The sequence below is a fragment of the Botryllus schlosseri genome, chromosome 16 (assembly GCF_051294905.1).
Source record: "Botryllus schlosseri isolate E-star chromosome 16, Bs_hap1, whole genome shotgun sequence".
NCBI classification, from domain to species: domain Eukaryota; kingdom Metazoa; phylum Chordata; class Ascidiacea; order Stolidobranchia; family Styelidae; genus Botryllus; species Botryllus schlosseri.
Genome location: NC_137251.1, coordinates 8,332,320 through 8,348,684, shown reverse-complemented (window position 1 = coordinate 8,348,684; position 16,365 = coordinate 8,332,320). Strand labels below are relative to the sequence as shown.

General features: G+C 39.3%; 1 protein-coding gene across 1 annotated transcript in view; it reads right to left on the bottom strand.

The window, feature by feature from the left end:
- The window catches only part of LOC145458535 (uncharacterized), a 29,950-nt gene extending 17,662 nt beyond the window's left edge, over nucleotides 1-12,288 (bottom strand). The window contains exon 1 of the mRNA XM_080336937.1: nucleotides 10,235-12,288. Within this exon, the coding sequence (XP_080193063.1) occupies nucleotides 10,235-10,290 (56 nt within the window). The 5' untranslated portion in view covers nucleotides 10,291-12,288. The remainder of the gene's footprint in view (nucleotides 1-10,234) is intronic.
- Nucleotides 12,289-16,365: the final 4,077 nt, after the last annotated feature.

Below are 16,365 nucleotides of genomic sequence, written 5' to 3'. Positions count from 1 at the left end.
GATCCGGATATCGACTCTGAATCGATAAACCAATGAACAATATTCAAAGTAAACATGTTACACCCTGTGTTTCCACGAAAAAATACCATCCAGACATACGTCGCGCTTGTTTGTCCACACCAGTATACGCGTAAATGGAGGTGTGTGACATTGCATGCAATGTGTTGGTATACAAACATCGGGGAGTAAGCCTTCGATCCACAGACATTATCATAGCCGGTAATTTTGATGCAGATCGAATGTCATCAAGCACACCCGATGTCATACCAATAAGCCACATTGCAATGACTCTGAGTCAATCTGAAGTATGACATACAGACACACAAACATGGAACCGTAACATGGGTTATTCGCACGACGGTAAAAGTGAACTGTACAACATATACCAATAGAGCGTTCACAGTCGAATATGCGAACCATGCACAATCATATACCCAGATTTTCGTTGGATATGTACGAAACCAATAAATCGATACATTTCTGTTCCTTCTACGTCAATAATACAAGCGTCATTCCAATGCATCGCTCGAATGTAAGGTTCGTCAGGTGTAAAATCCATGTCAAATTTAACCAAAGTGTCCCTTCCGTGTTTTATTATTTCCACCGACGCTTCTTGTCTGTGTCGTAACACTATGGTGTGGGGAGTTGAAAAACGGTGGATTGTGAAACGGATTGACATGACCAACTGAACCGACGTCAATAACCTTGTGGTGATACCGTTTCAAAATGTTACCAATATGACGAGACCAACCTCGATCTCTTGTGGTGATGACCGTTTCGAAACTGGACAAACCCTTACGATGATGTGTTTTATGATTGCGTGTGAAATCACGAAAGGTAGTGTTCTATTGTGGTGTACGATTGCAGTCTTCATTCCACAGAAACACACCTTATTGGATCACAGTATCAGTCCGAGATTTGCAGAATCACTGTTCACGATATTTATCCGGAGTCGTTATGTGGGAGTATCGACATCCATTGATCGTGACTGAAAGACTGATCGCAATCATTTCGAGCGCCGTACTTCGATAGTTCCCTAGATCAAACGCTGTAGTCTCAGCAGAAAACTTCGGTGTCGACAACACGATGGATATTGACCGATGTATCCAATTGGTCTGGGTGGTCCGTCTACAGATAGGGTCATGACTATCTTGTAATGTTACAACACGATAACACCATCGAATAAATCAGTGAACGGTGTCGAAATATCGATGTAATAGCGCGGACTCAGAGTCATTGCAATGTGGCTTATTGGTATGACATCGGGTGTGCTTGATGTCATTCGATCTGCATCAAAATTACCGGCTATGATAATGTCTGTGGATCGAAGGCTTACTCCCCGATGTTTGTATACCAACACATTGCATGCAATGTCACACACCTCCATTTACGCGTATACTGGTGTGGACAAACAAGCGCGACGTATGTCTGGATGGTATTTTTTCGTGGAAACACAGGGTGTAACATGTTTACTTTGAATATTGTTCATTGGTTTATCGATTCAGAGTTGATATCCGGATCCGGTTACATACTTTATCAGAGTTTCCGATTTCAAACTGAATGTTGAGACATACATTGACCAATAAAGACACAATATAGTAAACATGCGAGGGGGGAAAACTCGACCTGGAATTGTTATCGCGATGGGTGACATAAACCCAACCGTTTCCGAACACCGTTATCCACATACCAACCAGCGTCGAGGAGGTGTTTTATTCAGACATTATGACTCTGGAAAATCCAAAGCACGAACCCGGACATCACAGAACTATCGAAGCCTATTGTCCAATTTTCCAAAACATGCATTTCGGTGTACAAGATCATATTGTATGTGGTTAACCGATGATATTGATGTGATACGACTGATGGGGGTATACTCTGAAACCGGTAGTCCGTGTATATTTCCGTCACTCTTCGTTGTAATCTATTTCAAACTATCGTCAATACAACAAATACCAAATTGTCAGGTGTGTTTGTCAGATTTCAAAATGAAAATGGTTTTGTTACTCTAGGAAAAGCTAGATGACCAAGAGAAAATGTATTGTTACACTGGGTAAACGCCAGATCTCCAAAGGAAAATGATATTTTTACTCAGGTAAACGACGACCCGCCAAGTGAAAATGGTTTGTTGCTCAGGGAAAAAATATATTTCCAAGTGAAAAAGGTTTGTTGCTCAGAGAAAAAATATATTTCCAAAGGAAAAGGGGTTTGTTACTCTAGGAAACGATAGACCCTCCAGTGAAAATGTATTGTTACTCTGAGTAAACGATAAATCTCCAAATGACAATGGTATTTTTTACTCTGGTAACGGCTGACCTCCAGGTGAAAATGGTAATTTTACTTGGGTAGGTATCGTATGTTTAGTGTCGTTGGTATTGTTAAACGTTGTCGCCGGTAGCCGTTGGTATACTATTACGAGTGTGAAAAGGATTTGCACGTCTTGTGCAGAGTATCGCGACAGTGAACATATTTTTGGTGTGACGAAACAAGATCGTTGTTTGAATGTTAATGTATCTCAATTACCGAGTAGCTGCACAATAGAGAAGAGTCTACAGTTAGTTCGCGCTGTATGTCCCGATAAAAACCACAACGAAGACCACTTATGAATCGATTCGAAACATTTCAACCTTTCTTGCGTTTAGTCAATTCGAATCAATTGTAATACGGATCGCCAAGTATGACACACACAGATACACACTAATATCGTAAACACTCGACTCGATGACATTGATGCAGTGTTACTGAAAATAATTATGAAATATTTGCAAAACTAAATCGGAATTCATGTCGTAGCAAGTAAGTTTCTTAAACTCGTGCTTGATGAAAACGATTGGTGACAAGTATGCTTTTGTGTTTGAGTGAAAAATAATTATTTGGAGTAGTGACAGTTTGCGACCAACGAATGCAAATCGATCATGATATTACAATATACGCTTTCGTCAACATAACGACTTGGCGCAGGAGAAACACTGTAACGTTTTTTCTAAAACCAGAATCTTGAAACTTGTTGCTTGTGTGATTTACAGCTGGTGCACATAGTTCCACCTTCTAGTTGTTTTGATGTGAGGCTCTGTGCTTCTCGTTAGTAAAGTAAATTGTTTTGTGCGTTAGATTTGTGGAACGTAAGTCGAATACATACTCTTTGGTGGAAGTAACTAGATTACTGTCATGACATTGATAGGTCTCCAAAGCAGTGACCACGGTTTGGTTTTTGAAAGACATCAGTATGTCGACATAATATTTTCTAAAAGTCAAACTCGGACGGATATCATGAATGTGTAGGACTCACGATAAACATTGTACACATACAACTTTGAAGAGTTTCTTGAAGGTACAAAACTTTAGTATGCAATTCAATAGTATATTCATCCAACTTTGTTACAACAACTATATGATATTTCTGTAAGTACTATAGTTGCGTTTGGATTATTTGAATATTTAGATACGTAACCATTCGTATGAAAAAGTTCTTGTGACATCAAAACAGTTTGTAGCGTCTAACCAAACATTTAGTTTCGTAGTGTGGGGCTATCGAGTAAAGCCGATTACTTTGTGTGATGTAACTAGATCAATCCCGGGGATCTTAACAATCACCAATAGCACGTACTATATACTAAGCAAAGTCTTGCAAAATTTTATTGGAGGTAGCACTTTAAAGAGTAGATATGAATATAGAGTTTTTAGGTGGGGAATGAAGGCTCGTAATAAATCGCAAGTGGGGAATTAGGATAAAAAGGTTGGGAACCACTGCCCTAGAGTGTGTTTGTATGAAAGTCATTTCCAATACGGCTACTTCGATCGGTATTAATTCCCTGTCATACAAAAATATGAAACCATTGTACAGTTTCGTAGTATGAGAATTTCTAGTGAGGTTGATTATTTTTGTGTGATGGAAATATCTTTTATTGATATTGCACACTGGTTTCATTATCCGATTAGTGAAAATTGTTTTCTGCTGGACAGATATGATTTGTATTTAGAAAAGACGATCAACACCGATTAAGCGACGCTGTTTAATATCCGATAGGTGAGTGAAATTTCTTAGGGGTTTGATTTAGCTAGTTAATTGTCGGTGATTCAATCACATGCAAGTATGGTCTTTTAGTATCTGAGTATTGCGATGGCATTTACTTGCAGAATGACAATAGGAAAATTTCCAATTTGTCTGATCGTGTGCGCTACACAAATAGTTCTAGTACACCTAACTATAGGACAAATTTAGCAAACTTCGTACAAATTGTTTCTTTGTGATGGTAACGACTTTCAGTAGTCTGGTTAGATGATGACAATTATTTCAGACGGTTCAAATCGGTATCACTACTATGAACGACAATACAAACAGATTTTTGTAGATTTCAGTGTAGGACATATTTCGATTTTAATATCGCTATGAGTTTTGTATATTACCCAATGTAGTAGAATAAGGTGCACCCAGTGAAGATATTCCAGATCGCTTCTGTGCTGATCAAAGCATTGAAGTGTAAATCTGTAGACTTCACAATGTTTTTACATTTAGCGTCCACGATAGAGAGTGTGGATGTAATTGAGTATTAGTCGCACGCTTCGAACGACGCTCGATATCCAAAAGTGATATTTTAACACTCTGTAAAGTACATATGTTTCAATTCCTGTCACTACTCCGACAACAAATTGTATCAATTGCTGGATTCAATAGTAACGACATGAAATTGTGATATATTGACTCTATACGTAGTCGTTTCAATTAGCCGTCACGAATTCGACCAATAAAGCATTTTGCATCGGGTGTTCAATGTTTGAATAACGAAATTGTTGTTTCATCTTTAGTCTTGGTTACTGGAAACAATTACATTTGTAAAATATTTTCTGATATCCGTAATACGCAGAGTGATTTGTACCAACATGGAATATCTTTCAAATCAAGAACATTTCAGGCGCGCATAGTTTTACAAATCAATATGCTAATAACAATGTTTCTGAAAAGTTTGTTGCTGTCATAACTTTTAACACAACCCCGGTCTAATTACGTCATAATTTAATAATCAAGTCGTGATCGACTATTACAAAATCTCGTATGTCAAACCAATGTGTTACTAAGGATGTTTACAACATGATAACTTTCAATGTAACACCGGTGTTCGATCGTAAGAAATGAATTCTTAACTACGTTGGTCAGACATTCAAATATCATATACTAAAAACATATGTTAATCTCAAGTTGCGCACACCGAGTAGTAATTACTTTAGGTTACAGAATAGTAACGACTCTTACAGTTGAATAAAAAATACGAGTTGGCGGACTATGAATACAACCGAACTTGCTATGGATTTTGGATTGTAGTGATTACTCGCGTAGTCTTGTCTACTTTTCATAAGGATACTGTTGAGTTGGTTGGGTAAGTTACAAACGGATTGACTTGACAAGGTTTTTGTATTTTACTCTTTTGTGTATGGCAAGATGTTAAAATGTTGAGACGTAATACTATTTCCGTTCACTCAATTGCAACAAAAAATAACCTGATAGCTTGTTCAAGGTTTCGACAAATAGATTGAAATATTCCGATTTAACTCATCGCGTCGCAACTCGATCGCGGTATGCACAAGTGGTTGTCAAGTAAGAAATATTTACAACAGGTGCTATTTCGTTGATTGACTTGATTGTGTGTAGTAACACATTAAAGTATCGCGATAGTAATTACTGAAACTGACGAACGGAAAACTCAGTCGTGAATAGAGTTGTAAGGTTTCATTACTTGTTTCAAATCTAATTCTAAATATGACTGGATTGAAAGTTGGTAGTCATGTTTGTCAATCTATTTCAATGCAGACTATGTCAAAGTCCAAATATTTCATTTTGGATTATCTGGATTTACCTTTAGTATACATCTCGCGAGTGGATTCCGACTCCGTACTATAACATCTTTTGATAATAAGGATTCAAGGATTTTCATGATAGAGTTGACAAGTGATAAGAGTTTGATTTCAAGTTGATAAAGACAATAACTGTATAATGCACATACTTGTGATTCTTGATTCTTGTAGAGTTATAGTTGGTATTGATTCGATAGGTGTGAAAACAGCGGCGCGGAATATGCGAATAATTCGATGTGGCTGAAAGTCGGTGTCAGTAATATTCAGGTTACGGTCGAATCAAAAGATCACGTTAAAAAGATTTCTCAAATTAATTAGAATTGTACCGAATTAACACATTCAGATACGAATCAACTTGAGCTGTGTAGTAAGTTTCATTTCAAGTTGACAAATTGACACATTGCTTGAATATTCGCATGATTCTTATCATACAACTAAAGTCAACCACGTTCCGAAGTGTCAAAACATATAGCAACCACCAGAAAGTGTCAAATTGTTGGTTTACGAATCACCGTCTGCGACGGCTCTGTGACAAACTTATTGCGGAAATATTACCTTGTGAGCGATCGGTATGTCTGTAACACCAAATCATGAGCGATCGCTATGTCTGAAGCATTACCCTGTGAGTGGTCGTAGGATTTTAAAATTATTTCACACCTTTTTGAGTAAGCGTTCACTTCACAAAGGATTAGGGTTAGAGCGGAAATAAGTGACAATTTGTCGCTATTCAAGTTACCGACACTGACGGTCTGTTATTCGTTACTTATTAAATCTTACGAGCGAAATCAAGTTCTGTGACAAACTACTTACTAAATTTTCACCGCGTAAGCGATCGGCATGCCTGTAACACCAAGTCGCGAAAGATGGTTATGTCCGAGACATTATCTTGTCAGCATAGCGGGGTTTTGCAAACTATTTCACACCTTTTTGAAGTGTTAGTTTGTGAGCGTGGTTATTGCTGATATTCGAATCGCCGTCTACGCCGACTCTGTGGTAATCTATTTAGTATTTACCCAAACATTACCATGCGAGTAATTCCTAGATTTTGCAAACTATTTTCACGCCTTTTTTGTTGAAAGTACGACATTCCGCCCGCAGCCTATACCTGAAAGTACGAATCATCGCCGCGTCCATAAGAATAACGATACATCATTGTCGTACTCACCGTAATTTGGAATTTTCACATTAACTAAGGACCAATCACATGACTATTTACTTGATACATATTCAACACGAAGTACGACATACCAACAACGAAGCCGCATGCGACCGATCCCTATACTGAAAAGGGTTACCGTGCCACCACAAGACACAATAGCCGCATGCCGCCCCCGGTTTTCCCAGCCGCTTGCGACCGCCGCCATAAGACATAAGAGCCGCTTGCCACCGCACCCATAAGACGCAATAGCCGCATGCGACCGAGCGGGGGGTCAAAAAGTACGATATGCCACCACGAGTTTTCCATACGATGTGCGACCGCACCCATAAGAGCCCCTGCCACCCCAGACCGATCATATATACTACTTTTGTCTACCGAATAGAGGTGGTCACGATCCGGTTCAGGAGTACGTGGTTGCGTGTTATAAGTTGTAATCAGGGGCGAAGCCACATTTTCTTCAGCCCACTCCCGCCAAAATAAGCAATGATCTTGAGCACACCGTAATCTATGCAATTTCTGGAGCATTACTATATTCATCCAATTTCTATATGCATCTGGTCTTTGAATGATTTGAATGAATTATGTCAATAATATTGGTTTTTCCATATATTACTATATAATTTGATCCTCTCTCCGCCCAAATGATCAGAGTTAGCGGTAGAGCTGGTGGAGGACTATGACTTCTAATACAAGGAGCGTAATTGTATATCGTTAAGTCATGTTCATGTCACACCGATAAGATTATTTATCAGCCTAATATATGTATGCACTGCACCACTGAGCTATATTAACACCGCACATCCGGTGGTTTCCAACCTTTTACGGTCGCTTCTCAATTTCCAATTGAAAATGTTCCGAGGCCAAGCTCAAAATTTGATAAGCTGATTACTAATTAAAGGTCGGCACATTTACCTAGACTTACATTCAACAACTTCGCGCACCCCTGAATAAAGGCAAACAACCATTAGGTTTAGAACCACTATCTTTGAATAAAGCATCCAAACTGCCTAAACCGACTCTATGAATATGCCGTTATCTTGTAATTGCGATTACAATTCGACTTATTTCTGTAAATGAATGTTATTTTTATTTATTTTTGATCGCAGATTTTGCGAGAGTGCTGGTAGTCCCCATATTAAAACTAACATATGTGGTACAGGGTTTCAATGACTCGAGTCAGACTCGAGTCGCGATTTTCTGGTGACTCGACTTGACTCGAGTAATTTTCTTAAAATTGAAAAATGATTCGACTCGAGTCAATTTGTGTATTGACTCGACTCGACTCGAGTCAATTTGTGTATTGACTCGACTTGTACTCGAGTCATTGCGCATGACTCGGCCCAAGTCATATGACTCGAGACTGAGTCTACCAAGAAAGGCATTTCATTATAATTTCGAAGAATAGTAAAGTTATCACACTTGTTATTTCGTCTATCAGTAGGCTACTGGTACTTGAAAATGCTACCAAAAACTGTTAAAAGTGACGAAAATCAGTATAATATGAATGCGAAGCTTTCGATATCACCTAGCAGAGCTGTAAAAAGTGAGTTTCACATGACATTACCTCGGAACGGATCAGTCCATACAATGACTTGGACTAAGACTCGGGTCAAAACACTATGACTCGGACTCGACACTCTACTCCGTGACTTGGACTCGGACTTGACTCGGTGGTGAATTGAAAATTACTCGACTTGACTCGAGTCAAAACTACAAAAGTGAGATTGACTTGTGACTCGGAACCACGTGACTTGGTTACAACCCTGATGTGATACTAAATCGCGCGCAGTTCGAAGGAAAAATTCACTTAGCATAAATGTGCCCAAAAATAATATTGTTGATGTTGATTTAGGAAAAAACTATGAGCTTACTTCAAAATTCCGAGCATTTTGGCATATTTTTGAAATTCCTCCCGGACGCAGTATTAACAGTGAAATTTCGGACATGTCCGGACGTATGGCAATCCTAGGTTAGAATAGACCAGGCATTATGTGCGGCCCGCAACGCTTTTCTCAGCGGCCCACGAAAAGTCCCTTGGAATCTACACTATAAGGAAGTGATTTCATAATACGTCGTTTGGGCACTGTTTTGTTTACAGACGGGAAGTGTCATCGAGGAGTCCTACGAATATCGCGTGTTTCTTTCCCGTCAAAACGTGAATTCTATGACGCTGCGAAAAATTGGTATACGTTACCAGCATATTGCAGTGTTGGGATGACTCGAGTCACCTTTTTCAAATGACTTGACTTGACTCGTCGTTTCAGAAATGCGGATTGACTCGTGACTCGGAGCAAAATTTACGAGTCAATTTCAAGGCATAAAGTAATCGGTGTCGATAAAAATCGATGTATACTTTACAAATGCTCGAATTGTTCTCGATACGCTGGTGTGACTGTTGAGAGCGACAAATCTCATTCGTTCGATGATTTTGGGTTTTACTAAACCTCCGTTGTTCTATCGCAAATACAATAACCGCTTACAGCGTGCGTTGTCGCTGTAGTTAAGTAATATAATAACAAGGTAACTAATCTGTTTTATAGACTAGTCAGAAGTCATTGATGCTAGGTGATCAGTGATCACCTTAACCAAATCTCTTGTATGACCTAAATCGAATTCGAATATAGTTTTATAAGTTTATATTACTAGTCAAACATTGGCGCATGCCTAAATTGTATCCCATGGATATGTAGTTGGGTAATGTATCATATCAATTTGTTTACCCTATCTTAGGTTTCGTATTCTATGGTCTATTTTGGCGTATAAATTAAAGACTGAAGGTATACAACAGTTACGTAGTTTAGCAGTCTACTACGCATTCGTGAGCTATATGCAGCGCCATTTTGCATGTATATTGAAATTCATATTCATCCCTCCATTTAAAAATAAATGGCAAATCAATCTGAATTTTAAACAGATAGCAAAATACAATGACTTAGTCATGTCTCGTACTTCGAACGGAGGATAACTTGACTTGAATTGAATTGTGACTTGACTCGTGACTTGACGTTACTTGACTCCAAACTTCGAGTGACTTGACATGACGCCAGTCAAAATGTGCAAAGACTCGAGATGACTTGTGACTCGAAAGTACTGACTTGATCCCAACACTGGCATATTGATAATATTAATAGTAGTTGCAATAACGGATTCTAGAATAAAGAATGAATTACGCTGTATAATAATAAATATATGACTCTGACTATATATATAATTTTTTTGACTTACCCGAACTCATCGGTTGATGTGGAGGAGTCGTTGAACACCGACACTGTCTCATTCATGCTTTTATTTAATCATATGTAAACATAGGCTATATTTGACGCTTACGCCGAGGTACAAAGTTTGATATTCACTACATAGAACCAACTACCATAACGCTCTTGACGGATAGAAGCACGACCTATGAAAATGCTCGAGTTTAAGACCATAAATAAAAATTATGATGTAAAACTTTCTTGAAATCGGATGCCATCTAAAGTTGATAGTATATCAAAAAATGCTTGCGATATCTAGGGCTCGAGTAAAGTAATCACTTCGTTTTCTATCCAATCAGCCGAAACACAACGGCGTCGGCCTAGGGTTGCAGCTAAAATAAAAATCAAATTAAAACAAACATGTTTTAAACATGGCCCTTGTTTAAAACAAGATTTTTAGTTTATTTTATTTACTAACCATGGCGTCACGAATCATCAACTTTGACGTCACAATGGGTTGGCATTGGCAATTGAAAATACAGGGTAAATATGGCTCCTGCGACGAAAGGGGCTTCCGACCACTGTCATAAATCGACCAAAAATATCTTTAACCAGGACCTGGCAGTATTTTTACGGTCGGCGGTCATCATTACCAGAACACCCATTCCGTAGCAATTATTATATATATTTGCTATCACTGTCGAACCAACGACGATTTCGAGGGTTTCAGCCACTCCGTATCGTAGACGTCGACTATATTGGGTGCAAATCGTCCGTAGGCTTATACGTTTTTCGAAAGTATTTACACAATTATGGCACAATTATACTACGTTTAAAAAAGAAAACACAATTTTTTTTCAAAAGGTCATTTGTTTAAAACACTGTTTCACACAAGCTTTGAACAAAGTGTTACAACCCTATAATAGTTCAAAATCCCCAGTTCCTTGAGGGTCCTCTGTGTTTTTGTCCTCTGGCTAAGCCGTAATATTGACAAGACGAATCTGGAAACCAAGTCCTAATACTGAAAATGGCATTATCTACAAATTGGAATCTCTACAGTCTACACGCTACAACTCTAATACAGATGAAGTCAGACGAACCGTGCTTTCGACTGGCAAGTGCATTTCTCTTGTCTTTGATCATCAAGACCGTTGTACCTCCGCCCCGGAACTATCACATGAAAACGCGACTCACGATTTGAAACCCAAAATGAAGCGAGAAGGTACCACATAACTATCGCACAGTCAAAACGATACGACGAAGCGCACAGCTGGTGACTATGTGTTCTTGGACTCGAATATCGAATATCCATCAAGGAGCCATTCAAATCCAGAATCCGCTAAAACTCAGCGATTGGAACAAAATCCAAACAAAGCCTTACACGACCTGATGATACCTTTCACACCTGGTTTTGCTTGATAATGCCTTGGAAAGCTTTCCAGTGCATTTCTCTTTCGAAAGAAGCGTAGTGTACTGCATGTTTTGTGGATACTATATTTATATACATGGTAAAAATTCACAATAATCGGGATTACACGAACGATGTCAGTCGCTGGCATATTATACGTTAATTTTTGATGAATGGATTCTGATGCAATTGAGTTTATTTCGTGACCGCATTACTTGTAAGGTATTGTGCTATATATTTGGTTGTTGCATGAGAAGCGGGTTATTCATATCGATTCCATGTCAGATACCATTGGTCCTAAATAATGCAAGTAATCACTCGGGGAGGAGGCTAGAATTGTTGTTTTGACGTCGGTACCCAGGTAATCCCGCTTTAATCTGCCATACCTAATTCGTTAAATCGAAACGACGCCCTAACTAATTAAGATCCTCAGCGCTCTCGCATCTATAATGAACGCATGCGTAAGTACACTCATATAATTCTCGTGACGCTGGGAGTTATATAGGCCGTAATAGAATGTATGTTAAAATCGCAAATAATGACCTTACTCAATGCACAATGTATAAGTATGGTCATTGAATTGTATAAAATAAATGTTCCAACGCAACCTCTGGCTGTGGTAGGGCTATCCGTATGTCTCCAGAGTCGTAGTCGCAATATATAGAAGAATTAAATCTCGTCTCTCACTCGATAACCTCAAAAGTTTCATGTCGCTACATCCTCACTCATACCTCACAAAATATATTCGCTATATACGTTTCTTTTGCTGCATTTCATTGGTGTTGTCAATCAGTACATTGTATTGTAAAATTCATTAAACATGTTAGTTGTACGTTGCGACGTTTCATCCCCGAACGATTTGATTCACATGTATTATATATTCCTATCTGATGTCATTATGTAGGCTATATCTATTGTAAAACGTGTGTTATACACGAGTGTTCTGGTCGTGCAAACAAGAGGGTTATCGCGAGATTTTGTTTTACATGAACTTGATTTCGGTTTAGAAGGTGACAGGCACCATGATCCGTGTTGTCACACGCCCGTGGAGCCAACAAAACAGAATTCACAACTATGAATCGACCTTTAGAGATGTTAGTTAGGCCTAGTTGTATGAGTGCCAACAGAATGAGTTAGTGTACCACTTAAAATAGTACAGAACGCTTAAGCGATCTCTTCGCCACGATTATTCGAAATTTCATGCCGGTGACGTGGTATTAGGTAATACCATTGTGGCTATACAAAGTTTTTTTGAAATCTCTACTAATAGTTGCGGACCATTACTCCTGACGAGTGCCAGCCGAATATATTCGGGTTTATTTCAATATGAATATATTATTAACATGTAGTTTTATAGATATAAATAGTATGCAATGCAATGGATTCCTGATCTGCCGACATGTAACACGGCCCCCTTTCATTCCAGGTCAGTGGTTTCCTAGCTTTTTTGACTTGACGGCCCCTTGTCAATCTCGACATGCCTTTATATCGTACCCTAAAAGCTACAGGTCATTAGTAACGAAGAACTTTGTCTGCAGTAGTCAAGTATGTTTTATTTACTTATTCCAATTGCCTGGAGGGTTTTGTTTATGTACTATTTCTACTTCAACAGATTTTTTCTGAAATTCTAGTTTTTGTCTACTTTAATATTGTCAAGTGAAATAGTTTTGGTTCTCCTTCAACGACGAGTCGCAAGGCGATGGAATCTGTTCATTTTATCATCGACTCCAACTCCGACTCCTGACATTTTCAATATACCGACTTCGACTATATCTGCGACATCGACTATTTCTGCGACTCTGAAACTTCAAGTACGCCGACTTCGACTTCTAATATTCACAGAACTCCGACCCCGACTGCAACATTCCTGTATCTCTTGCGAGAATCATGCGTTTAATAAATTTTAGTTATTATTATTACTTATACCAAGTGGTTCAAACTATTTTTTGGAATTTAAAACAATTTGCGCGGAAAAATAAATTAAGTTTTTGAAATTCTGCTTAAGAAGCTAAACTTCGCTAACTGCAACGGCACTTTTTAGCACCATTTGATATTTGGTTCGATTTAGTTGGAGTCAGGGCGTTTTTACAAAACTACGACTGCAGCTGGTAGTCATTTCCTGAACACCGACTCTGACTCCAAGGTGTGTTACATAATCTGGTGAAACTTTGATTCCAACTCACAGCCCTGCGCGTTGCTACGAAGTTGAGTGAATTTATAAACTAGTTTAATTGGAGTGATGTGAGGCAATTTACTCGTTTTAATCTTTTTCACTTATCGCGGGCTTGGGGGAGCCAAACATTAGGCCGCTTTACTTTTAATATCCATTGACCATAAATTGCACTTAGCTAGTAACCACACGGTGAATAAAGTAGTGGTATAAGCATAATTATCAATTTATTATTAATTTCACCATTTCAAACACCACAAGACTGCGACACAATGAAAAGATAGGAAGGTGTCGAAACGACTTCGAGTAGTCTGGGTGGGCCAGATGTTTCAAAAGCACGGCCCGCGAAAACATTTTGTGCAACCTGTGAGGGCATTTTTGGATTTTCAAGTATTCGACAATATATTCAAGTGCCACATATCTCTTTTTTTTAATTTAAGAATTTAAAATTCACTTTCACTCTCTAAAACTGCTCTGAAAAAACCTGAAATCTCATCAAAATTCACTATCACATCACTTTCAAATGCGAGCATGCGGTAGAAGATCAGATAATAGATCACATTTCTAGTTCATGATGATAAAACATGACCCGTTGAGGGCGCGACCGTTCGTGAAAGGGCTTGTACTCGGACTGACTGGGTGACAAACTAAAATGACTCTCGAGTTGAGTCGGGTCAGACGTTAAAATTAAAGAAGGGCTTGTGACTTGGAACGCCATGACTTGGTACGACCGCGAATGCAACAAACTATCACGGAGAATAGTATTATTTCAAAAGGTCGTAGCTTGCGTTGCGTAGCGTAAATATAGCTATTAAATCAGGTCAGTATGGGAACCATTGGCAGTCTGTTGTCGCCATGATGTATTGTTAGTTACATCCTGGGTAATCTTTGGTCTCTTTATCCATATTATTATCGCCGGTGGCGAGTAAAGTATAGTGGTACGCTCCGGCAGCTGTAACGCGCAACACCAATGGACTCTTCGGCGATATGGACATTCCTATTCTAGGGGTCTTAACCAGGGGTTCGCGGACCCTTTCAGGGTACGAAGCACCACATCAGGAGTGGAATAGTGGAATATTTTCTGGGTCAATTTATTCAACTAAAAAATTATCTTCGTGCTACGCGCGATTTTGTGTCAATCGGTCTTTTTCATTTTATGTATATAGGTGCCATCAGGAATTGTGTTGAAAATGGACAAGGGGTACGAAAATTGTTATTCAAAGCACGGGGGGTCAAGCGGTACAAGGGGTCAAGAGACACTGCTATGGTACAATAATTAACATATTCAAGTTGTCATTGATCTGTTCCAATAATCGGAAGCAAATATAACGTTGATTTAATTTGACTTTGACAATTATATGAACAATGGCCTATCAGGACCATGCCAGACTTTCGGAATAGGCTATACTGCTCAAATTCTCTGATGTGAGATCAATCATTGGTAAATTCTAAAATATTCTGCCTATAATTGTGGCAGATTAAATGCCTGCTAGCTGCAATATTATAACGCGACATATTTTACGATGTGATTGATGCATCTGTATAGAACTCTAGATATCCTTGTACAATAGTAAATTGCATTTTCACGATGTTTCTGGAATTTCAGTCTGCAGGATGCCCGTCAAATATGGCCTATACTTGGTAGTTATAAATTAAATGAATACCCCGCGCGGCCCGCGCGGTATCATAAAAAACTATAGGAAATTGGCCCGCGAGCACATCCGAGTTTGAGACCCTAGGCCAGGGGCGGGCAACTTCTCCAGTCGGCGGGCCAGATATAAGAAAATTAAGTACTGGGCGGGCCGGATCGCCGAATCGATACATTATTCGCCCATTTATCCACATATACAAGGAATAAATCGTATTTAATGAATGTGTTTTAACGACAGCAATGTCACTTCAAAGCCATTTCTCGCCAATAATGACGAAGAAAATGTGGATTTGAGAATAGCTTTGTCATGGGCACGGTAATGTCTGCTTCTCTCTGATCAATCAACACACGGTGCAATCCTTGATTTAGAGCAGTAGTTCCCAACCTTTTTCGACCCATCGCCCCCTTTTCAAGGTCAATACCGATCATCGCCCCCAAATTTTGTGTACCGAAAATTGGGCATACAATCTGTAATCACCGGCGGGTTGACTAAAAAAAAAGGTCAAATTTTCGGCTCGATGTATAATTTGACACACTTTTGTAACTAAATTTCCGTGGGTTGACTAAAAAAAAAAAAAGGTCAGCCGTTTTGACGCGTCATCGCCCCCCTATCGCCCCCTTCACTATTTTCGCCCCCCGTCGCCCCCTTTGTCCATCTTCGCCCGCCTGTCGCCCCCTTCGTCATTTTCGCCCCCCTAGACCGCCAAATCGCCCCCATATCGCCCACGTTGGGAACCACTGATTTAGAGCCTGGAAGAGATAGCATAGTGGTATATAATCCACAGCTACAACACCAATGCGTTGTGGGTTCGAGTCCGACCGAGGTCGACTCCAGAACTGCTACCTAAGTGTTGGAGGTTTATCTAGGCTCCTCCTCGCCATCTCATCTGTAGAAGCGGTGTCTTACAAAAGCCTAGAAGTGTGCCGTGCTAC